At 52.1% G+C, this 24,634-nt stretch overlaps 1 protein-coding gene across 3 annotated transcripts in view; it reads left to right on the top strand.

Annotated features, from left to right (window-relative positions):
* KIRREL3 (kirre like nephrin family adhesion molecule 3) overlaps nt 1–24,634 on the top strand; it is a 408,049-nt gene that overhangs the window by 378,543 nt on the left and 4,872 nt on the right. For 2 of the 3 annotated variants that reach the window (XM_064732217.1, XM_064732219.1), the window contains 8 exons: nt 1,023–1,171; nt 1,581–1,708; nt 2,972–3,098; nt 8,966–9,066; nt 9,146–9,344; nt 10,608–10,643; nt 13,448–13,555; nt 19,663–19,772. In XM_064732217.1, coding sequence (XP_064588287.1) covers nt 1,023–1,171; nt 1,581–1,708; nt 2,972–3,098; nt 8,966–9,066; nt 9,146–9,344; nt 10,608–10,643; nt 13,448–13,555; nt 19,663–19,772 — 958 coding nt within the window. The remainder of the gene's footprint in view (nt 1–1,022; nt 1,172–1,580; nt 1,709–2,971; nt 3,099–8,965; nt 9,067–9,145; nt 9,345–10,607; nt 10,644–13,447; nt 13,556–19,662; nt 19,773–24,634) is intronic. The other variant, XM_064732218.1, reaches the window with a different exon arrangement.

The raw sequence follows: 24,634 nt of genomic DNA, 5'->3' as shown, positions 1-24,634 counted from the left end.
GCCTTGAAAGGGACAGCTCTCCCCAAACCACGGCACCGGCCCCGTGTGGGGAGCAGCCTCTGCAGCTCTTTCAGCAGCTCCTTCTCTCTCCTTCAGCCTCCGCAGCTCCTTCCTCTCTCCAGACCAGCTCCCAGTGCCTGCATCCTTCCCAACCCATCCAGCACAACCAGAAGGGCAGCCCCACAACAACAAGGCAGAGACTCCTCAGGGAAACCCTCTTCCCTCTAATTTACCTGTCCTGTTTGGGGAGAATTATTATATGTTTGTTCCCAGGCTTTTTTTCCTTTCCCCAAAGAGTGGCTGGAGTTTCAGGCCGCCTGACAGCATCTCCGCCTTTCCCACCCGCTCCCGAGTGGCAGGTTGCCAGATGGTGCCCCATTAGGTCACATTTGCTCATTGTTTGGCAAACAGGGCTTAATTCAAGTGCTGAGTTGACAGCTTGTTCTCCAAGACAATTTGCAAGTTGCAGTGTTGCAAATGCCAGCTTGGCTTTTCGGGAAATGTTATTTCAGCTGCCTTAAAGGGATAAAGTTCTCTTTGACAGGGGAAAGAAAAAAATAAAAAAAGGAAGAAAAGGGCCAAAGCGGGGGGCAGCAGAAAATGTTTTTACTGGTTTTGATGTGTTGTTTGATGCCAGCAGTGTTGTTGGCAAGCCTTCAGGAAGGGACTGTCATCCCCATCAAGTAGACACCCCTCCATGTCCCATTCCTCCCATCACTGAGGTCCTTCACAATCCTACAAAATCAGGTGTATTCCCACTGAAACAGGGTAATAGAATGTTGGTTTCTTTTGGAAAGGTTTCTGTAGGGGTACATGTCTGTATCTCTCTGATGGCTCCTCTCCAAAACCTGTGGCTGTAGTCCCTAAATCCCCAGGGAAGGGGACAATGCTGAGAACAAGTTCATGTCCCTTCTGAAGTCAGGGGCACTCTGGGCGTGCTCCCCCAGCATTGTGACAGCTACACATGGACATGGCAAGAGACACAAAGCAGCACCACAACAATGCTGTGTTTTCTTCAACAGGTGGGCAAAGAAAGGCCAGGTGATAAAGGAAGCCTCCGGTGACTTCTACGAAACCATCGTGGACCACACGTTCTTCTTTGAGCCCGTCTCCTGCGAGGTCACCAATGCTCTGGGCAGCACAAACATCAGCAGGACCGTGGATGTCTACTGTGAGTAACGTGATGGCTTCAGCCTGGCTTCCAGGCTCAGCAGAGCTGCTGAGAATCAGCAGGAAGCAGACACAGCTCAGTCTGACTTGCCCAGGGTGGCAGGACTGGCTGGGCTCTCCTGCAGCTCGCTCTTTGTAAACGCTCTGGTGGTTGGACCTGTGATTTCCTTGTGAGCTGTGGGTGGTCATGGGGCGATCCTGAGCTACAGCACTTATTTTATTTACTGGGTTGGACCGTGATTCGTGAGCTCATGGTGTCACGGAGCTGATCCCTCTGGAGCTGCAGCAGGCACTGCCTGAGGCTTTTCTTTATTTGGGGCCCATCAGGATCTACCCCTGTGCCCTGTTTGGTGTGGGGTTCCTGGCTGGCAGAGCCCAGCCCTGCAGTAACTCTGGTTTCCTCTGCATAGTCGGGCCCAGGATGGCCACGGAGCCGCAGTCCCTGCTGGTGGACCTGGGCTCGGACGCCGTGTTCAACTGTGCCTGGACTGGGAACCCCTCCCTGACCATCGTCTGGATGAAGCGAGGCTCGGGCGTGGTAAGAACCTCTGGGGACAGGGGCACGGCCAGGGCAGGGGGGCTGCAGTCTTGGGGTCTCTGCTGCTCACAGTGACCCCCAGATGTGTTAGAAAGTCTCTTTTCCCAGCCTGGCAGTCAGAGAAGGAGCTCTTCATTCATTCAGAGGGATCTTGGCAGAGGATGGTGCTTTGTGAAGCCATCAGCACCCAGCCATCCCAGTGGGAACTGGGATCACGGCTGCTTCTTCCCCAGCCCCTCAGTTTTCAGAACCAGGTTGAAGTCCCTCAAGATTGCCTTCTTTTCTCCTTTTTTCACAAAAAGGAAGCAAGTCAGAGACCAAAGAGAGGTTGAGGCCAAGTAAACACAGGTGTTTTTATGACTAACTCTGCAATCAATGCTAACACAGTGGGTTTAAAAGAGATCTGACCCTTTGTGCCTCTGCCTCGTGCCAGGTTAGGGCTGAGACCCCACCTTGCTACAGGGAGACCCAGATCCACATCCAACCCCTACATCCACTGACTCCAGGAGCTGTGGGAGCAGTGCCAGCTGAGGCTCACCCAGCTGAGGAGGAGGAGGAGACGGAGACATGATGGGCTGTGACCTGCAGAGCCCTGGGGGAGAAAGCCAAGGGCAACTGGAGGAGTTTGCTCCAGAAACCATTCTCTGTTTGAGATCTGCCATGTGTTTTTTCAAATCCAGCAGTGCCACAGTGCTGCTGACAGCCTCAGCCAGATCCCTCAACTTTTCCAGGTTTAATAAAGCTGCTCATTGCACAGCAGGGCAGGGGAGCAACAGTCAGCCAGTCCATAGCAGGGGGCTGGCCAGAGCCAGCTGAGATTTCCCTGGGTATCCAAATCCTGTTCCAAGGTGTCTGCCACCTCTGCCACCACTTCTGAGCTTGAAATTCCCGAGTCAATCCCAGCAGCCTCCCCTGTGCCTGTGAATGTGGAGGTGCAAGTGTGGAGTGTGGGTCTCTCCGAGGTTTTTCTGCCTGTGCCACTGCAGCCACCAAAATTTTTCTCTTGCATCTTGAACTTCTTACAAAACTGGAGTTTGTAAAAATTCAAATGAATAGGAAGAGGATTCCTAATTCCACCCCAAAACACCTGTGGTCTTTCTTTATTCTTTGGTCAACAGCAGCAAGTGATATTTCCATGCAATGCCAGACTTTTCGGCTCATCCACTTTGCTTTCCCGGGGATGCTCAGGAGCTGGTGACTCAGGTCATTGTTTTGTCTGTAACTTCTCATGGCCCACCTGAAAGGTCCCCTCCTCTCTTTCAGGTCCTGAGCAATGAGAACAAGCTGGTCCTGAAGTCAGTGCGCCAGGAAGACGCCGGGAAATACGTGTGCAGAGCCGTGGTGCCGCGCGTGGGCGCGGGGGAGCGGGAGGTGACGCTCACCGTCAACGGTACCTCCTGCTCCCCTCTGACATTCATTCCTGCTTCCCTCTGACATTCCCTCTCTCCTGCTCCCTTCTGACATCCCTTCCTGCTCCTTTCTGACATTCATTCCTGCTCCCCTTCTGCCATTTCCCATTTCTTCCCTTCTGACATTCCCTCCCTCCTGCTCCCTTCTGCCATTCCTTCCTGCTTCCCTCTGACATTCCTTTCTGTTCCCTTCTGACATTCATTCCTGCTCCTCTTCTGCCATTCATTCATTCCTGCTCCCCTTCTGCCATTCCTCCCTGCTTTTATTCTGCTATTCCTTCCCTCCTGCCATTCATTCCTTCCTTGTTCCCTTCCACCATTCATTCCTTCCTGCTCCCTTCTGCCATTCCCTCCCTCCTGCTTTCCTTCTGCCATTCCTTCCTTCCTGCTTCCCTTCTGCCATTCCCTCCCTCCTGCTCCTCTTCTGCCATTTCTTCCTGCTCCCCTTCCACTATTCCTTCCCTCCTGCTTCCCTTCTGACATTCATTCCTGCTTCCCTTCCACTATTCATTCCCTCCTGCTGCCCTTCTGCCATTCACTCCTCCTTCCCTTCTACCATTCCTTCCCTCCTGCTCCCTTCTGCCATTCCTTCCTGCTCCTCTTCTGCCATTCATTCCTTCCTTCTTCCTTTCCACCATTCCTTCCCTCCTGCTTCCCTTCCACCATTCTTTCCCTCCTGCCATTCATTCCTTCCTTCTTCCCTTCCACCATTCTCTCCTGTTTCCCTTCCACCATTCATTCCCTACCCCCATTCCCTTCCTGCCTTGATCCTGTTGCTTTAACAGGTCCTGTTCCCAAATTATCCCCTCAGATACTTCCTTTTGGAGCAAACCCCATCTCCAGTTGAATCAGAGTATTGGAGTAAATCAGTTGAATCAGGCAATTGGAGTAAAGTGGATTTTGCATTATTTTGCCTGGAAATGCACAAGTTAAAGCAAAACAAAAATCAACATTTGCTCAGCCCCACACAGTTCCCTATTATCAGCAGGGGTTTATTGAGTAGTTGGGAGCTGGCAGCTTTAAATCTTTAATAGATTAATCTTGCAAAACCCTCGCGAGGTCGGAGAGTGCTGTTGTCTCTATTGTACACCTGGAGAGCTGGGAATTGAGTCTGGATCCAAGAGCAGCAGCCTAATCACACTCTCCATCCCACATGAGGATACCTGTGAGATTCCTGTGAGGATACTTGTGAACACTCTGCCTGCCAGGATTCCTGTGAGAATTCCTGTCAGGATACCTCCATGGCTGCTTGGGGCTCATCCAGCAGCGTGTCAGGATGTGCCCTGGACTCACAGCCACATCTCTGGAGTTTAATGATGCCCTGGCTGGGACCTCACAATAGCTGGTAACAAATTTCAGCATAAATACACAGGGAAAGAGCCAGGCAGGCTGCAAATGGTGTAAGCAGAGGATGAATTTTGCATTGTCTCTCACCTGCATGACAAACTGGCAGGTTTCACTCCCCACTCACTGTCACAGGAGAAGAACATAAGCAGGAGGCAGCTCAGGCAAGCATTGATTTCAAACACAGATAATGCACACAGTGGATGCCCCAGTTCCCTGGAAATATTCAAGGACAGAGCTCTGAGCAACATGATGCAGCTAAAGATGTCCCTGTCATGGCAAGGGGTTGGACTGGATGACCTTTAAAGATCACTTCCCACCCAAACTATTCCAGGTTTCTATAATCCTGGAAAAGGAAGCTGAGGGCAACCCAGCAGGGACTCAAAACCAACCACTAAAAACCAACCATTGAAAACCAACTACTGAAAACCAGCCACTAAAAACCAACCACTAAAAACCAACCACTGAAAACCAACTACTGAAAACCAGCCACTCCCTGACTTGGACTCAGCTCCTCAGCGCCTTCAGTCTCCTTCCCCAGCAGCTGCTGGGTTTTAATTATAATTAAATGAGCTCATGGAAAACAAAGCAACAAATTAGCACAAAGAACATGCTCCTTCCCTGACACCTACCAGGCACAGGGATGCCCTGAGAGCAGAGCAGAGCTCCCCACAGCTCGAGGCATTTGGAGCTTGCAGCACTGACTGGAAAAGTTTCCCTCCAGCAATTTTTGGTTTTTCTCCCCAGCTTATGCCTGCGGAAACTGATGGGGAGCAAATGAAATCCATGCATGGGGTTCACTGCTCAGCCTTGAGGATCTGCCAGGAACTGACTGCCTGCACATCCCATCCCATGGGAAGTGCTGCCAGGTGCACCCTGAAGGTGACAACGTTGGGACAGGTCACTGCAGGTGTTGGACCAAGGGAGAATCCCACACCTCTGGGTCAGAATGGTCTCCTGGCCCTCCAAGTGAAGAGAACCGAGCCTCTGAGCAGCATCCCCACATCCCACATCCACCAATAACAAGAGGCTGCCTGTCCTGCAGCGGGAGCAGCGTTCCAGCTCCAGAGCACGGCACAGTGTGTCTAATCCAGCTAATGAATTCTGCTGGAAGCCTGCTCTGATGTAATTCAAGGGGGAAGCTGAATGCCTCATATTTTGAAGTGATTTTAAATCCAGAGGGTGATACAATTGTCTGTTATTACCAGATGCTTCCCTCTGTCACAGAAATATCAGGCATTGAGAAGTTGTGTTCTGGGCTGGCTGCACTGCCCTGGCCAGGGCACCTGGACTTTTAGGGGGCTGATCCATCCCACCAAGCACAGAGATCCCAACTGAGGGATCACCCAACCCACTCTGAGCCTGTGATCCCATCAGCCCATCCACTCCCAAAATTGTCCAAAATCATGGCATGGTGATGGTGGGGTGGGAGAGCATCCTGTGCCCTTCCCACCCAGCTCCCTCAGACAGGGCTGTGGTTGCAGAGCAGCCCAACCCCATGCCAGAGCCAAGGCCACCAGCCTGCAAGGAAGCAGATAGGATTCAGTCTGGTGAGTGGGAAGGAGGATTATGCAAAGCAGCAGCATTTGGCAGGGCCAGAGCAGCAGAGGCTCGAGGGAAGGGAGGAACTTGGTGCCATCATAAATCAGCAGCAGCTGGATTTACAGCCAAAGCCTCTCGATGCTCTTGACTGCACCCAGCCTGGTCACAGCTCCCACCCCAGCAGAAGCACCCCCAGCTCACCTTCACAGGCAGATCAGCAGCAGTCCCTCTGTCACTGCACCATCCAGGCTTGGCAGGGGCTGCTGAGCAGGGACCACCACCCCTGCTCACCTTGTTCTGCAAGAGAAGTTTGTTGGAAGGGCTGGACAGCTCCAGGTGACTAATTCAGGATGTCATTTGCCTGGGATTCACCCCAACAAAGTATTTGGGCATGTGTGAGAGCTGAGAGCAGGGCAGGGGCTGATGTGCCACCCTGCTTGGTCAGGAGCACATCAAGGTGTCAGGAAGTGCTCGAGGACAGGTTGGAACAGCCTCCTCTGGTGGGAGGTGTCTCTGCCCATGGTAGGGGATCTGGAATGAGATGGGTTTTAAAGTCTTTCCCAACCCAAATAATTCTGTGGTGTTCCTTTGTAATCAATACCAGGCAGAACCAGTCAGCCCAGGACTTCTGCAGGAAGCAAGGAGTTAAACAAAACTCTCCTGCCAAATAATTTTGAGTGCCTGGGAGAAAAGTTCAGATGGACTCAAGCAGACTGGAGAAGCCAAGACCATCCTATCCTTTCATTCCTGTAGGCTTCCACCTCAGACTTCTCCTTTGTGCGAGCCGCCAGGACCGCACAAATAAATTGGCACCGAGGTGCTAAAAATAACCTCCACCAATAGCTCCATCATTTATATCCATAGCAACATTGCTTAGAGCCTTTTCCCTGCCTGTGGGCTGTCTCACACTCGGTGCTGAATGCCAAGCTGGAGATTGGCAGCTTTCATAAGGAGCCAGAGCCTGGTGGAGAATCAAACACCAGCCCTGAATGAGAAGAGGCTGCAACTTCGTGCTATTATTTCTGGGCATGTTCATCTCACAAACAGTCTTTAGTCATCCACTATTATCATGATGATAAGCCTTCGACTCTGAACTCCTGAAGCAATAATAAAAGCCAAAGCCATTGGCATTTGTGCCGTTTAAAACCCACTCGCCTTGGGGAAAATGATCCTTTTAATGATTATTAAGCCATTTTTCTCTAGCGTCACCCAGTCTTGGAGCACTTCCAGAATTTATAAGTAACATACAACCATCAAAATGGAAAGGAGATGGTTCTTTTTATTACTGTTTAGGTCTGGCCTGCAGATCCCCTCACTGCTCTTGCCTCTGCTGGCTTTGGAATCATCAGGTGGGCAGGAGCATCAATGGCCTCAGCAGGCTCCTCAGGCAAAGCAAGGATTCACCTCCTCTGAGACCCTTGGGAAAGCTGAGCTTTCAGCAATGGATAAACTAGAACTCACACCTTGGGATCGTGCCTAGAACAACAGCTTGAGCATTTAGAGAGAAAAACACAACAAAGTGGCTTTTTTTTTTCTTTGCCTTCTTCAATCAAAAAGGGCAGAAGCTTCCACAGCCGTACTGCTGTGTCCATTACAGCAAAACAAGTCCTGACCTTCACGCCCAGCTCCTGCTATTCCTGATGCTGATGGCGGCTCCCTTCCAGTAGTAATTTCCTGAGCTGCCAGAACCGTGGCCACTGGTCAGTGAATTGTGCTTCAATGAGCTTGTTTTCCATCCATCTCCCCTTGGAGCAGTGAAAGGAAGCAGGGACAGGGCTGTGCCTCAGTGGGAAGTGTGTGAGGAGTGTGCAAGTTTGGTGCAGGAAGGGGTTACTGGGACAGTTCCAAAAGGCAGCTGTATGTATAAATGCCTGAGAGTGAAGGATTTAGCATTTTGGTACATTTCTGTGCATTTATGAAATTTATAAATGGGTGATTTGGATGAGAATCAGGCAAGAATATCCAGGCAAATCTTTCTTCCCACTTTACCCCAAATGCCTGAGACTTTTTTTTTGAAGGAGCACATTAGGTGCAGGGCAGGGAGGTGAGGAAAATGGGAAAAAATCCACAATGCTGCATTACTGATAAACCCAATGACATACTCCAAACCAGGCGTGGCAGCCCCAAGTGAACACCCAAAGTTCCAGAGCTGGAGCAGGGGGAGTTCTGACATCCCCTGCCACTCCTCTCTCCCTGCCCTGCAGGCCAGTTGTTGCTGTTTTCTGCCAGCAGCAAGCCACTCATGGAAACGCAAATCTGCTTTAATTAAGGAGGTTAATAAACAGCAATTAGGATCCCAGCTCTTGTGCTGCTCCCCTGGGGCCATCAGAGCTGTTAGAAGAGTGAGAGACACACCACATGCTCTCCTCTCCCATCCCTTTTCTCCCAACCACAGGATGTTCACCAAGGCAGGACAAGGACATCTCCCATCCCAAGCTGGTGTTTGGCTCACGAAGAGCCTTTCCTACCCTCTCTCCTCAGCTCCTTTCATGACCCACATGGCACAGGAGAGCCCAGCTGATGGGTGTTAAAGTTTTCCAGCAGAAATTTCTCCACCACATCTTCCTCAATGCCCTGGAGAGCAATTAGTTTAATTCAAACTGGTTGCTTAATGAATCTGGTTGGTTGCTTAATGGATCAGGGAGGGCACAGAAGAGGAACAGCAGGTGGAATGGGATCCTGCTTTGCTCCTGCAGCAAACAGCCCTTCTCAGAGGCCAGGCTCTCCAAGGAGATGGGAGAAGGACCCTTTACACCAGGGATGGGGCTACAGAGATGGGGACCCTGGTGTTTTGTGAGGGCTTTGCAAAAACCCACTCAACGTTCTCCATCGCAAGAGGAGATGGGGCTGTTTCTCCATCCATGCCCTTTAGACATGGACTCCAATATCCATTCAGGGCTCCCTAACATCCCCCATCCCCAGCAGTCCCATGGGGTGCCAGCAGCCTCTCCTGTCTCCACAGGGCCCCCCATCATCTCCAGCACACAGACCCAGCACGCCCTGCACGGCCAGAAGGGGCAGATCAAGTGCTTCATCCGCAGCACTCCGCCGCCAGACCGCATCGTGAGTATCACCCTGGGCACGGAGGGTGCCTGCAGCACCTGGGGCTGCTCCAGGCTCACCCCTCTCTCTCTCTTGGCAGGCTTGGTCCTGGAAGGAGAACGTTCTGGAATCTGGGACCTCAGGGCGCTACACGGTGGAGACGGTGAGCACAGATGAGGGGGTGATTTCCACGCTGACCATCAGCAACATCGTCCGTGCTGATTTCCAAACCATCTACAACTGCACGGCCTGGAACAGCTTCGGATCTGACACCGAGATCATCCGGCTCAAGGAGCAAGGTGGGCACTGCTGGGGGCTGCTGGGGCTGGGGGCACTGGGAATTAGCACCTGGCTGGGCTCGGGGAGTGGGGACATGCTGTGAGAGGCAGGAGGTGCTCAGAGAGCTCTTGGGATGTCAGAGGAAATTAGGAAGGACAGTGACAAGGCTCCAGCTGTGCTAGCTGCAGGATTGCATCCCTAAGGCACATGATCTAGTAAAGGGGAAGGAGCAGGGGCAAGCCCTGTAAAGTCTCTGCTTGGTAAGGTATTGCTGATTTTACCTGTCCTGCTAAAGCTGGAGGGCACGGGCTGATCTTGCACCCCTCACTCCCTGTCCCACAGTACAAGGTGATGTCACTGCCCAGGCTGGAGGATCATTCACAGCCTTGGAGAGACAGTGGCTGCTCCCAGCAGAGCCCACTGCTCTACGATGATGGGGGTGAGCAGAGGAAGGCATTTGGACTGGTGGCAACTCTCCATCCTGGCCACCAGCCACAATGCCACATGTCCCACAGGGCTGGGCTCACACACCCAGCAATTCCCAGGGGATGGCCAGGGAAATTCCACTCTCGGGGCTCTCCACAGCAGGGGAGGGAGATGGCTTGTGTGAGGAATGCTTAGCTCCTGGAGGAACTCCAGTTCTCCTCTATTTTATTAAATGCCAGGGCAGGCAGGTGGATTGTTCTCATTAAGCTGTGATTTATAGGCAAGGCTGGCGTCCAGATTAAATCAGAGCTAAATGAACCCCTTAAAATTAGCCTTGGGCTTCTTCCAATGCAAACAGAGCCAGTGGTTTTTCCAGGTCGGCTGCCAGTCAGCGGCAGCGCTGGGCGGCGAGCCTGGGTCCCAGCAGAGGGGGACGGGGAGCCGAGCTCACACCCAGCGTCCCTGCAGGGCCACCGGGGGGGGCCAGCCCTGCCCGGGCCAGGAGACACTGCAGGGTGGCACAGAGGACACCGCATAGTGACACAGGGGACACTGCAGGGTGGCACAGGGGACAGCCCTGCCCCAGCCAGGGTGACACAGGGGACAGCCCTGCCCAGGTCAGGGTGGCACAGGGGATGGCCCTGCTCCAGCCAGGGTGACACAGGGGACAGCCCTGCCCAGGTCAGGGTGGCACAGGGGACAGCCCTGCCCGGGCCAGGGGACACCACAGGGTCCCCTTCACAGGGCCAGCCCTGGAGCAGGCAGAGCAGTGCAGAGCAGAGGGCTGAGCGCTCAGGAAGTTGCGGTGGGCGCGTGGGCTGTGCAAGGCTGTGGACACTTGCTTTATTTTCAAACAGGTACGGAAATGAAATCAGGAGCTGGTATTCAAGCAGGTATGGAAATCATGAGCTGACGGTGAACGTGAATTGTCCCCAGGCACCACCACACCTGAGGGCCCAGCGTCCTCCTCCTGGCCCGGCAGCTCTCCCCAGGGCAGGCAGGGCAGGCAGGGCTGCAGGGAGCTGCAGGGCAGTGACTGGGGCAGGACTGGGGAGCTGGAGGGGTCCAGGCCCCCTGTGCCACTGACCCACTCTGGAAACCAGCACTTTCCCTGCCCCAGCTCCCCAGGCACTGGAAGGGGGATGCTCTTACTCGGCCGTGTTTAAAATGTTGCAGAAGTCCCACAGAGTGCTGCTTTGGGACAAAAACAAAGAGGGGAAAGTACATGTTTCCAGGGTCATCTGCAGACATCAGCTTGGTTCAGCATAGTGGGAGAGTGATGGCCAGCATCCATTGGCACCAGAGCAGGTCTGGATGGATCTGGGGGCAGATCTGCAGGAGGTGCTGCCCTTGTGATTACTCATCCTGTGCTGCCCTTGTGGTTCCTCGTCCTGTGCCCCAGAGCAGGATTCCTGGGGGAGCCAGCAATCTGCCCCTCCCTCAGCTCACCCAGCCCTAGAGGAGAGTTTACCATCCCCACCATTCTGTCACTGCCCCTTTGCAGTTTCCTTTGCAGCCCAGGAGAGCCCTGGACATTCTCCCCACCCCATTCCCTGCATGGTTCTTCATCATCTTCATCCCCATCACCTCCTGCTTCTCTCTGAATTCTGCCCTGCAGATCCCATTCCCCAGAGCTGAGAGCCAGCCAGCCCTCCCAGGGTCTCCAGGGCTCCTCTCTCTCCAGCCCCTAGCTCCATTTTCCCCTTGGAAGACCAAAATCATCCCATGAGGAGCTGCCACTGTTGGCAGGAGCACTGCCTAGCAGGCAGCCTCAGAAATCCCTGGTTTCTTCATGCCATGGCCCAGGTGCTGGGCTGGAGGATGCTGATTTTAGGGTGAGCTTCTTGGAGCAGCTGGACCCAGCTGCAGCAGCTGTCCAGCAGAGGACTGAGGGGATTTGCCTTTTCACCACCTGGGCACTCCCAGAGGTTTGGTGATGGATTGGTGCAGTGCCACTTGAGTCATGTCACACTGGCCCACCTTGAGTGGCATGTGACACACCAAGGGACCAGCAGCCCAAGCAGGAAATCCATGAGCAAGCCACAAAGTGAGAAACATCTGTTCTGTTTTGATCAAGTGTGAGCAGAGCCTGAACTCAATCAGCACCACATGTTTATCACCTGCAGTTCCCAAATTAGGGCTCAGGACCCAGGAGCTCCACAGCCATGGCTTAAGGGTACCATGGAGTGGCTTTAGAACTCCCCTGTCCCACTTGGGATAGGGTAAACAAGGATGACACCCTTTGCTGACTACACAGTGGATGCTGGTGGAATGAGAACTGCCCCCAGTCCCACCAGTAGGGGTGTGTCCCCTTGGGAAGGATGGAAGGCACAGGTGGGATCTGTGCTCTCAGGTCCAGTATGAAATTCGTGCCCACCCCCAGCCCCACACCATGGGCAATGGGAAATTGTTCCTGTATCCCCCAGTCAAGGGACCCCTGGGCTTTGCTTCTCAGCTGGGTCACCCCTGTGTCCCCAGGGTCCAGCAGCATCCATGTCCCCATCTGCACAGACCTCTGAGGAGAACCACCACTCTGCATACATTTTTCCATAAATTCATCCCATCCATTTCCAAGGCAAGGCCTCCAGGGAGGAAACACCTTCCAAGGAGGTGTCCAGGAAAGTTGTGAGGACACACTCACCCACCTTATCTGGCCATCCCAGACAGGGTTATCCCCCTTATGGTTCACAAGATCCTACAGATTATTTAGAAAGAGAAGGAATGGGGACCAAGAGATACCTGCAGCTTTAGGGGAGAGGGTCTTTGGAATGCAGCTTTATCATCCCAGCCAAGGAAGGCAATTTGTGGTACCCACAGCTGTAGTGTCCTACAGTGTGAGTGCTGCCCATTGCTGCCCCTCCTTAATCCAACCCAACACTCACTGTAAAGTCAGAGCTGTGCCTGGAGGAACTGGAGAGACAGAGCAGGGAGATAAAAGGATTTGAGGCTCCAAATCTGAACCCCTCACCATAAATGTGATTTCCCATTCCACCCTCCCCACACCGCACAAGCTGCTGTCAGGGCCTGTGTAGATAAATCAGCTTTGCTGGCTGAGCCACAGCCCAAAATCCCCCCCAGGAATTTGGTGACAGAGTTCTTGTAGGCAGAAGGATGTGAGGGTGCTCTGCCTCCCCCAGACCCTGCCCACACATCCCACCCACAGTGCTCAGCCCCAGCATGGGCCATCCCTCCTGTCCCAGTCTTTGTAGCACCCTCAGGAATTTTGGAAGGATGACAGTTGATAAGCCACAGGAGAAGGCAGGAAATTGGGATATAAAATAGGGAGGGGCTGTGAATGATGACTTGGGTTAAGTCATCCATCAGCCTGCTCGGATGTCATTTCTCTTTCTTTATAATATTAACACACAGTCTTCTTTTGCACTTCATCCTTTAGAGGAGCTCATTTATTAACCTCAGGGTATTAACAAAGCAGTCACTAATCTGCTCCTCTGGCTCCCCCCTCTCCTCCCAGGGTAAACTGAGGCACAGAACGAGCAGGGCTGTACAAACTGCAGCATCCCATGGGCAGCCTGTGCCAACATCACCACGCAGGGATGGGGGAGCAGGGAAGGAGGCCCCAAAACCCTCCCTGGGCTCATCACTGAGCCTCTTGCCAGTAGCCAGGGTGGGTCCCTGGGGGAAAAGGCCCCTCTGTGACCTTCAGCCTGCTTCACTCTTGCTCTCCTTGCTCTTGCAGAGTCGGTGCCCATGGCGGTGATCATCGGGGTGGCCGTGGGGGCCGGCGTGGCCTTCCTGGTGCTGATGGCCACCATCGTCGCCTTCTGCTGCGCCCGCTCCCAAAGGAGTAAGTGTCACCTGTTGGAATGTCACCAATATGGTGTATGGGATGTGCCTGAGCTTGTCTGGCTCTGCTGCTGAACTAAACAGCAGCACTGTGGTGTTTCACCCCACAGACACTTTGGGCTGGCTGGGTGTGTGGTGTTTCACCCCACAGACACTTTGGGCTGGCTGGGTGCTGCACTGGGCCCGTGGGGACAAGGCCAGGCCTGCAGGAGCTCTGGTGGTGCTGGGATGGAGCTTCCCCCCATAACAGGGGCTGCTCCTCAGGTTTCCCTCTGGCAGAGAAGCTTTAAGGCGATGGTGAAGGAAAGGAGTCGGTTCTGATGGAGGGTTTGGATCCAGAGCTTTATTCTGGCCCACAGGCCTCTGAATGCAGCACCAGCTCCAACAGAACTCCCTGAGCCCGTGGTTGCTGCTCCTTTGAACCCCAGGGAGAGGGGCAGGGAAGGGGCAGGGAGCCACCAAGCAGGGACAGGAGGGGAGGGACAAAGGGACAAAGGACACCTGGATGGCCCAATGCCCCCCAGGGGTAGAGGGCATCCTTTGGATCTGCCAATTCCCTTCTGGAATGCCAGGACTGACAGACAGTGCTGGGAGGGGTCAGGGAGGGGAAAGGAGAGGGGACTGACACACCTGGGAGGGAATCTGCAGGGGAGGGACCCGGGGTTCTGGGGTAAACAGAAATCACAATGGAACAGTCACCCCCACCTCGCTGTCCCCTTTGGAAGGGCTGGGGGGACAACTCTGGGCAGAGGGTGAATTGAGTGGAGCAGGGAGAAATCAGAGCCTGAATTAACCAACACAATTTACTGAATTCACTTCTCTGCACAAGCTGCTTCTCCTGTTGGTCTACCAAGTGTCTGCTGCAAACAGCAGCCCTGTGGGAAAAGGGAAGGGTTTATGGAAGACATGCCAGGGTAACTGCTGATCCCTGTTAGCAGCTCAGAAGGTGTGTAGAGGACCTCTTAATCTCTCCCTTGGAGGAATCCTGAGGTACAAGAGGGAGAAGCATCCTCACTGTGCCACATCGGTGCTTAAAAACCCTCCACAGTTCTGCTTCTGTTTTAATTCCAGTTTTCCTGGCAGGAATGCCAGCCAGCAGAGGGGTTTTTCATGGCACTTGTGCATTCTGGAGTCTGGCTGCAGTGGGAATACAAGTTAAAGTGACATTAGAAACACAGGTACAGGAGGAGGAGAGGGAAGCAGTGCAGCATTGTCTGGCCTCATTAAAAAGACACCAGGAAATTGAAGGAGGATTGTTGGCTCCCTGAAAAGGCACCCAAGCAGGAGGGAGAAGAGTGTGGTTGTCTGGAGCATTCCAAGCCTCTGGGGAGAGGAGAGGAGGAGATCCTTGGCGCTGCTCCCGGCGTGCCAGACGCGTGGTGCGGATTCTGGGATGCCAAACTCCTCACGTGGGTGCCAGAAAACCCAATTGTTGTTCTTTTATTCTTCCCCCCTTGATGGTTTACAAAGCCATCAAAGACATCAGGCTGCTTCTGGATTCAGTAAGGACACACGACCCCCCACTGCAGAAATGTGTTTAATTTTCAGTGTGATAATGATGCCTCTCCCTGTTTTATCCCATTTTTTTGAACTCCCACAGCCTCCATTAGCAAGAATTAATGAATTAAATAGGGGAAGTCATTTATCTTGCTTTTTGAGGAAGGATTGCTGATGGACAGCACCCAAGACCAGGCCAGTTTGATGTCATTTGGCAGCAAGAGACAATGCAAGTACCTGAAGGAAGCAGGGCCAAGCTGTGTTCCCATGTCCATGGGCAGTTTTTTCCCCATGCCACATCCTTCAGAGAAACTGAGAGCGTGTGGTTCATTATTTTCCCTCTCGTTTGATGGAACCAGATGGTGCAGGGCTCTTTACAGGACACACAATTTCACAGGAATGCCATGACAACAGATCCCAGACGTGGTGGAAGCGCCAGGATTTAGACTCTCACAGGCTGGAGGCATGCAAGGATGGGCTGCTCTTCAAGGGGAAAGCCAAGAGGGGACAAGGCTATCCCAGCCAAGTGCCTTGTGCTATTTATCCCATTGGTAAATCAGGAAAAAGGGCATTTTCCTCACCAGGGCTAGGAAGATAGGTTCTGGAAAGAAGGCACTGGGGATATGGTGGCAGGGTTTGAATTCCCTTTTCTCTGCTGTGTTTCTGGTGCAATCCTGTTTAGAAAAGGTTTTTTGGTCTCCAATACACCAGAGGCTGCTGTGTCTGGGAGTGTTCCCTGCTCTGCTGCTCCCCTGGCAGTGTGATTCCCTGGGGAGAGCTCAGCAGCCTCCCCAGGCCAGGGCAGGGGTCCCTGTGCTCCCTACAAGGCTTCCTTGCCACTTCACTTTGGGATCAGAATAAGTAAGAGATCATGTAGCTCTGATATTTTCTGAAAAATCCTTTCCTTAGGACTTTTTCTCCTGAGAAGCTGACAGGCCTCAGGAACAAAATGTAAACAATGATTATCTGCTGCTGTGGAATGCAACAGGTGCATCTGTGATTGGTCTCATGTGGTTGTTTCTAATTAATGGCCAATCACAGTCCAGCTGTCCAGACAGTCTTGGTCAGTCACAGGATTTTGTTATCATTCCATTCTTCTTCTTGCTTGCTAGCCTTCTGATGAAATCCTTTCTTCTATAAAACTATTTTATAATAGTTTTAATATAATATATATCATAAAATAATAAATCAAGCCTTCTGAAACATGGAGTCAAGATCCTCATCTCTTCTCTCTTCCTGGGACCCCTGTGAACACCACCACAAGATCACCCAAGAGATCAGTGAAGATCCCTGCCCTGATCTCCCTTCCCTCCCCAAAACCTCATGGGAAGGGAAGAGCCAGCCCCAGCTGGGGACAGCAGCAAATCCAGAGTGCAGGTGGGATTCCCCAGCCTGAGATCCATGCATGGGGTGCTGGTGGCACTGAGCCCACTCAGTTCCCCTTTACCTGGCTCCAAAAGCCACTGGAAGCTGCCAAAACAGTCTCTCCTTGGGTTTGGGGGGAACTGGGAGCACCAGCAGCTGCACCAGAGCCCAGTGACACTCGTGGTGCAGAACCCTGCAGTGAAGGACTTGGATGTGAAACAAACCTAAGTTCACTTTTAATTCTTCCCCAAGAAAAACCCACAAACCCTAATGAAGCGAATTAAGGGCTATTTAAAGGGGGTACAGCTCCTTTAAAAAAGAATACAATCTCTACAAGTGGATAAGTACTGATTTCCCAATTACATTGTGGACTCTCAAGCAGCCATCAACAAAGAGTGAGTTAAAGGTCTGCACTACAAAAATATAAGAACTTTATTACTCCCTCCCCATTAACAGGCTAACCTATATTTAAATAGGAGAATTAATGCTAGAATGAGTAACCAGGGTCCTCCCTCTACGACACAAGCTTGCATCTGTACATTATTAACAAATCACCAATGTACAACAAATCAAACAAGCAGAGTATTAAATATCTTGTTAACTCATCTTGGTGGATGGTCTTTCACCCCAGTTTTGAGGTGCTGATGCCAGCTGAATGCTGTGGCCACTGTCTCTGGTGGCAGGAGGGTGGGAACACCAGGCTGAAAGGTGAGGAATGGAATTTCATCACTGTTAGTGGTGTGTATGTGCAGAGTTATTACACAGATCAGCTCAGGAATGATGGGATTGACAGAGCACTTGGATAGCAGGAGAAGGACTCATTTCCTGCCAGGATGACTGCAGATTCCTCTCCCAAGACAAATACTGGAGCCTTGTGCCATCATTTATAACAACAACCTGGTGCAGGCTGCAGGCACTGTTGTGTCAGGGGGACACAGTGACCCAGAGTAACTCTGGAGAAGAATCTCCTGCCCCAGCCACTGACCACAACTAACAGCAATTCCTGACCATGTTTTGGGAAAATGCAGCAGAAAAAAAGGACCAGGTGCAGACACACCGAGCCTGGAGGCTCTGGAAAATAAAAAAATTTACTGCGCATCTGTTGTTATATCTTCAGTGACTTAACAGCCCAGAGTTATTTGAGGGGGAACACTCCTGGGAGAGGAGCTGCAAGACACTGATTAGCATCTCCTTGTGATTAAAGACAGAGGCTGCAGCACCAGGAACGTGGTCCCAGCAGGACAATATTAAAAAAAGAAGCTGTAGTAAGTTCCCAGTGAAAGGCTTTGCCTTGTGCCCTGAGACTTGGCGAGGTCTGGGGGCTGTGGAGGGCAGGGGATGCTGAGAGAGATGAATTCAAGGACAGAGCTTCGAGCTGGTGTCAGTTGCATCATTCAGTTTGGTTTAGAGATAAATCTCCCGGGGGTCCAGCCTTTTCTGGACTGCTCCCCACAATCCTGGCTTGGCAGGGCGCTGCTGGATCCGTCAGCTGGAGGTAGATCTGACAAACCGGTGGTTGAAGGCAGTTTTTGGGTCTGGGAGGGCTGGCACAGCCATCCTGCGAGGTGAGAGCCAGGTCTGTGGCTGGGGGACAGCTTCAAAGCTGTGGAGGTCCCGCTGCTCAGATTTGCCTCCATCTCTGCTTTTCATCTCGGCCTTGTGCCGCCGCTCTGCTCCCGCTGCTCCGCGCTTTCCTCCTGCTGGAACGACTTGTTCAAAGCACGCCTGACACCTTCAGGGAAGGCAGGGAGTCTTTCCAGGAATGTCTCTCTCTCCTCCCATTGTCATTTCCAGGCTGCCTGGAGATGATAAAACTGTCCCTGGCTATGTCTGTGCTCATTGCTTGGCCTTTTCCATGTGCTGTCTGCACCCCAGACTGGGGGAGGCTTTTCTCAGGGGTTCCCAGGGCCTGGGCAAAGCTGGCCCATCCCTCAGGAGCAGGATTTCCTATGGATCAGCAGGCTGGACTATGATTTCACTTTCTGTGGGAGCAGTTCTGCTACAGCCCAGCCCCTGGTAACAGCACTGTGTGAAAAACGCCAATCACTTGTCTTTAAAATTTTAAAAGTTTAATAGTAATAAAATGGTTATAAAAATAGTAATACAATTAGAGTAATAATAATTTGGACAATTTGAATTAGGACAATATGAGACAATAGAGACCAAGAGTTATGGATGTCCGGGTATCTTTTTCTGGGCAGCACAAGCCTGAAAAAGGACCCACATTAACAAAGGATTAAGCCTTAAAAACAACAGCCTGTTGCATATTCATATACTTCATACATGATGCATCAATTCCATTCAAACATAGGATTCTGTCTGGTCATCATCAACATCTTTCTCTGAATCCTAACAGCGCCTTTGAGGCAGGAAGAAGTTCGTTTCTTCTGATAAGAGGGCAATAAATTCTCTTTCTCTGAAAGATTCAGGTGTCCTGTGGCTGCTATCTCGCTGTGAGCCCTTTCTTTAAAAAAGTATCCTACACAGCATTGTTTCTATTTTAACATTTTTTATAACCTAAAACTGTATTTAACACACTACTTAAGAGAATTAATACAGCATTACTTTCAGAATTAATACAGCATTACCTTCTAACACAACACATATAATATTCATTTTAATATTTGCGAAAAGCCAATCATAAAATACATGCATTTTTCACAACCGTGAGCTGCAGAAGGAATTTCTGTAGGAGTCTGAGCTGTCCATACCTTCTGGCAACACAAATATTGCTCCTCCAGCTCTCCAGTGGGCTCACTGAGCCGGGTTTATTTTCTCAGGTGCTGCCAGGAGTCCTCAGTGATGTCTTGTGACATTGGTCACAGGGGTCTTTGGATGATGGAAGAGACAAGAATTTGACTCCATGTTTCAGAAGGCTTGATTTATTATTTTATTATATATATTACATTAAAACTACACTAAAAGAATAGAAGGAAAAAATTCTCATCAGAAGGCTAGCTAAGAATAGAAAAGAATGAATCAACAAAGGTTTGTGGCTAGGACCGAGAGGGAGCCAGCTCTGCCGTGATTGGCCATTAATTCCAAACATCCACACGAGACCAATCACAGATGGACCTGTTGCATTCCACAGCAGCAGATAATCAATGTTTACATTTTGTTTCGGAGGCCTCTCAGCTTCTCAGAAGGAAAAAATCTTAAGGAAAGATTTTGAATGAAAAGATGTCTGCGACAATGTCCCTGCAGAAGCTCGGACTGAGCCCCTTGTCCCTCTCCCTCTTTTCGCAGATCTCAAGGGTGTGGTGTCTGCCAAGAACGACATCCGCGTGGAGATCGTGCACAAGGAGCCGGCCTCGGGCAGGGAGGCAGAGGAGCACCCCACCATCAAGCAGCTGATGGTAAGGAATTCCTTCCCTCCCCCGGTGATTGCTCCGGGCGACGTTTGATGGTAACAAACCCAGACACGTGTCGTTCAGCCCCCTAATAACCACTCGAGGCAAAGATGCTCTTCCAAAAAATGCTGTTCTCGAGATCCACGATCTCTTGCCGTGAAAACTCCTTGAGTGAAACTTGGCTAACGAGGAGGGAGAACTGCTGGGGGTTTATTGCAGCGGCCCATCTGCCCGCCAGGCTAATTGCAAAGCAAATTTGCCACCTCATGATAAGACCCGGATCTTCAGACTGGGCTTATCCCCGAGCGATGCAGGCCATTCCGGGTAACTCAGTCCCTCTGAGAGACAGAGTGCCCAAATACCCAGTCAGCTCTTAGCCGCTGGCCACACTTAGCAAGCTTAGTGATTTCAGCTCTTTAATGATTGTCAGCTCTCTTAGGATTTCAGCTCTTTGCTTGCTTGTAGGGTGCCTTTGGCTGGGGCAGAAGTAGACGAGAGAGAGGAGAAAGAGAGGTCCTGGTGTTCCACAGCGATGGTTTATTGAGGGGTCTGTGAAGGGTTCCAGAGATGGCCCTTCTTCTCCCGAATGGGCTAAAACAGCACCTTTTTATAGGATATAGGGGGATCCAAACTTGTCCAATAGTAAAGGTTAGGGAAAAGTGACCTATGGGGTTACAGAGATAAGCTATGGGTCGAGACAGAAGACAGGACCTTATTTTGCTCTTGCAAACTCCATGGAGTCTGCTACAGCCTCACACCTGGAAATCTGCAGAGGGCAGGGCAAGCACAAGGTGATAACGAGCTCATCACCCAGCAATGCTGCGCCCAGAGGCTCTGCGGGCAGGGCTGTGGGGCCAGCCTGCCCCTGGGTCTGTAACACCGGGGAGCTGTCACCCTCCTAAGGCCACCACCTTCACCTGAGGGGACCGATGGACACGGGCAGGACAAGAGGAGGATGGCTGAGATGTGGGAAACCCATCTTGTGCATGCTCACCACTCTCTGTGCTGTGGTCACTGTTCTCTGTGGCTCAGCCCCAGTCTGCCTTGGCTTTCACTTGCTGGTGACAAATACAAGCTGAAAAATGGCAAAGAATCCTGAAAAAAAAAATATATATATAAAAGAGCAGATGGGAAAGGGGGAAGGGATTGAAGAAGCCAGTGGCTGCTTTCTAGGCTGCTGGGTGGGTTTTTTTCCTCCTCTAAATCTCAATTTTTTTGGGCAGTACTTGTATGTCCTGCCTGCAAAAGCTGTTCTGTGAATGCCTGGTGGGAAGGCAAGGCTGATCATCGTAGAGTGGGTGGAATTGCTTGCTGAAATTGTCAGCATTGCCAGAGTGTTTAGACAGCCAGGGAGCCTCCAAACAATGAGGCAGGAGGAGAAGGAGATCTGGCAACTTATCCCAGCACCACTGAGGTTCCTATACAAGACCCTTCGTTCCCAGTAGGGCTTTGCCCTGAGAAATCTGCAAGTCCATGGTGGGATTTGCAAGGCTGGAAGGACAGAGGAGGCTGGGGTTGGGTTGGGTTGGGTTTGGAACAATCTGCTGGGATGAAGGGAAATGAGAAGTTTTCTCTCCATGGGACCCTGTACATCATCTGTGTGATCAGCAGTGCCAAACCCAGGTCTGGCTCCCACAGGGGCATCTGGGATCATCCCAAATCCCACTCCAGACCATAACTGGAGACACACACGAAGCCTCTGCAGAAGAGAACATTTACACTCTGAGTGAACAAGAAAGAGGATGGTGGTGGGAGCTCAAGCACAGCATCTTGGAAGCCATCCTGGGGGTTTTCTTAGGTTATTTGCAGGAGCCAGGGGGTGATTTCACATCAGCTTGTGCCTTGTTGAGGCTGGGAGCAGAGCTGTGCTGGGCACATTGCAATGAGGATTCGGGCAGGGTGGAAATGGTGCAGAAAAAATGACAATATTTGTTTGAGAGCTGGGAAAAAAATGCCTTGCAGGGAGAGGTTGTGGAGCTCTTCTGGTTAATCAGCCAGACTGGTGAGAGGTGGTTTGGTCACGGCACAATGGAACTGTGTAAGTGTGAGCAGGGTTCACACCTAAAGCTGAGCACTTTCAGATGTGACACAACAGAGACTCACAGCCTGGCTGGACTGGAGGAGGGAAATTCTTCCCCTTTCCTGGCCAAATCCAGGCATTTTTCCTGAAAATACAGCAGTTGGAAATGACATCATTGGATCAGTGCCGTTCAGGAGCTGCAAGAGATGGTCCATGATCTCTGACCCTGGTGCTGGCAGGGTTTGGGACAGCTGGGACATCCTACCTGCAGGGAGAAGGCATCAAACCCCCTCCCCTGCCTGGATCAGAGCCTCCCCACCCTCATCTGCCCTCAGCAAGCACGTTCCCAGGAAATACTCCCCAATTCCTTCTCTCCACAGAGTCTGCAGAGACTGATCCTCCCCTCTGTCCTTCGTCCCCATCCTTGCTGTGTCCAACAGCTGCTGTGGGCATCCTCCTCCAGCCTTGGATGCCAAACAGTTCCTGATAAAACATCCCAACTTTGTCAATGAAATGAAGGATCAAGTTAAAAACTTCCCCTTGCTGATGGGGAGCAATGAGACCTCTTCAGCAGGAGGAGAAGGGCAGTGCCCAGCACCTCCCTCCTCTCACCCCGCGATTTTCCAGCTCTCCCTCCTCCCATTATTACAGCATTATTCCCTCTGCTTCCCCATTTGCCTTCTGCGAGCGTTCTGTGGGATCTCCATCCCTCGAGATGATCTCGCCCTCAGGGTGTTCATTACACCCCTCAGTTCAGTATCAGCTGTGAGTGTCAGTGCCACACCCGGGCTCGGGATCATTAACGGGGATGTTAACGAGGAGCAGCCACGCTGGCAAACAGCTCCTCGCTGCTCTCCATCCCAACCCCATCCCAGCCCCTGACTCCAGCACAGCCTGAGCTGCTCCTGCTGCATTTCAGGCTCCTCAGCGCCGCGTTTGTGCCTTTGTGCTCGGTCCCCCGTGTCCCGCGGGGTGCCAGCGGGACTCTCCGGCCCCACAAACGCTGTTTTGTCGTTCTCCAGCCATCCGTGACCTCGGCAGCTCACCGTGCTTTTCACAAGTAATTATTCATGCATCTATAAACTCATTAACACCTTAGGATCCGCGTCACGCTGGCTGATTTGCATATGTTCACATTGCCTCGGCGGCGTTCCCACCCCTGCTCCGAGAGCTGTTCTGCCAGGCGGTGCCCGCGGGCAGGGAAAAGGCTGCCAGCTCCAGTGGCTGCAGGCAAAGGATCCTGGTAAAGGGTTTGATCCTGGAAAATAAACCGCAACAAAAGCATTCTCCCTCCTGCGGGACGCATTGCACGGGCACAACAGCTGTGAGGAGGAAGATGATGAGTATGGTCGGCCCTGGCGTGGCACAGCCTCCTCCTCCCTTAGCACGGATGGGTTTATTCCCGGCTGATCGGAGCCCGTGGCTCCCCACCTGTGAAATGGGGCCGATAATCCCAAAGGAGCCATCCCCACTGCCATGAGCAGTGAGAGACGATCCCAAAATGTCAGGGAGGCAAGGGAATCACAGAGATCCCCATCTCTGGATCATTCATGCCCCACTGTGGCCAGGCAGATCCAGGCATCACCTGTGGTTCATATTTGGAGGGGAACAGTCAAAACAATCAATCCAGTGATAGGTTAACTTTTCTTGTCTCCTTTAACCCATCCCTCTCCTCCAAGGGTTGTTCCCAGTTTGTTCACAGTCTTCACAGGTGATCAGCACCAGACACCTTTTCCAGACAGGTGAGAGAGGAAAAAACAAAGGAGCAGAATTTCCATTCTGGGTGATTTTCCTTCCTACCTGCAGCCCAGAGGACACAGCATCCCTTTCTCTGCCCCTTTCTCTGCCTTCCCCCGTGCCCACCCCGGGAAGCACGGGCAGCCCTGAGCAGTCAGAGCGGGTCTGAACTGCAGAGAGCAGCATCTCCACAACACCCAGCCTCGCCCAGGAGGCTGGGGAGCATCCCTCCCTCACAGCCGGCCCCTTCCAGTGACACCAGCCCATCCCAAAGCAGGATTTTGGGAGAGGTGGGACAAGGCGGGCAGCCTCTCCTGTGGTGGGCACCAACATCACTGGGCGGCCGAGGCCAGAGCCGGTGTTTGAAGGTGATAAAGCTTCATCGAGCTGGGAATTCCCAGAGGGGTTCTTTTATTCATGGGCTTGTTCCCTCCCTGGGAGCAAAGGAAGTCGCTGTTTGAGAATCGCCATCCACATCCCTCACTCACCCTGGAAACGTCTGGCCCTGGCCCGCACAAGTGCTGCCGGGTGGCATCCAATTACCAAATCAGCCGGAAATATTGTAATTAAACCTAGAGCGAGGCGGGGGGAGGCACTTCCAGCCCGCCGGGTCTGGAGGATACTCAGGAAAACCTGAAGCAGCATTTTAAAAAACATATTGTGTCCACTAATGAAAGCCAAGAATTTAATATCCTGTGGGATTCTCCGTCTCAGAGGCTTCGTTTGGTGGCGTGAAACGCGGGAGAGCTCCGCACTTGCAGAGCCCACTGCTCCCAGCACTGGGGGAGCCTGGAAGGAGCTTTGCTGGGCAGGGAGGCGCTCCCTGGTGTTATAAATTATACAATCGAGAGCCAAACTTATAAGAAAATTTAGCAATGATTTACTAAATTGTCAGCGAAACAGAATTTCGATCGGCAAAAACCACCACAGCCAAGGGCAGCGTCGAGCCCGGGATCGGCGCTGGGTGAACAGAGATCTGACCCCCAGTGTCAGAGTCTCCCCTGTTCACAAATGCTGCTTTGCACAGGGAGCTCTTATACAGTTTATTCCGCCTGAGTTCTTTGTGACCGAATGTTCTTTGTGTCCCTTCACATGCAGAACCGGGGCTATT

The sequence above is a fragment of the Zonotrichia leucophrys genome, chromosome 24 (genome assembly GCF_028769735.1).
Source record: "Zonotrichia leucophrys gambelii isolate GWCS_2022_RI chromosome 24, RI_Zleu_2.0, whole genome shotgun sequence".
NCBI classification, from domain to species: domain Eukaryota; kingdom Metazoa; phylum Chordata; class Aves; order Passeriformes; family Passerellidae; genus Zonotrichia; species Zonotrichia leucophrys.
Note: the sequence above shows the minus strand (reverse complement) of the source record. Positions and strands in the feature narration are given on the sequence as shown.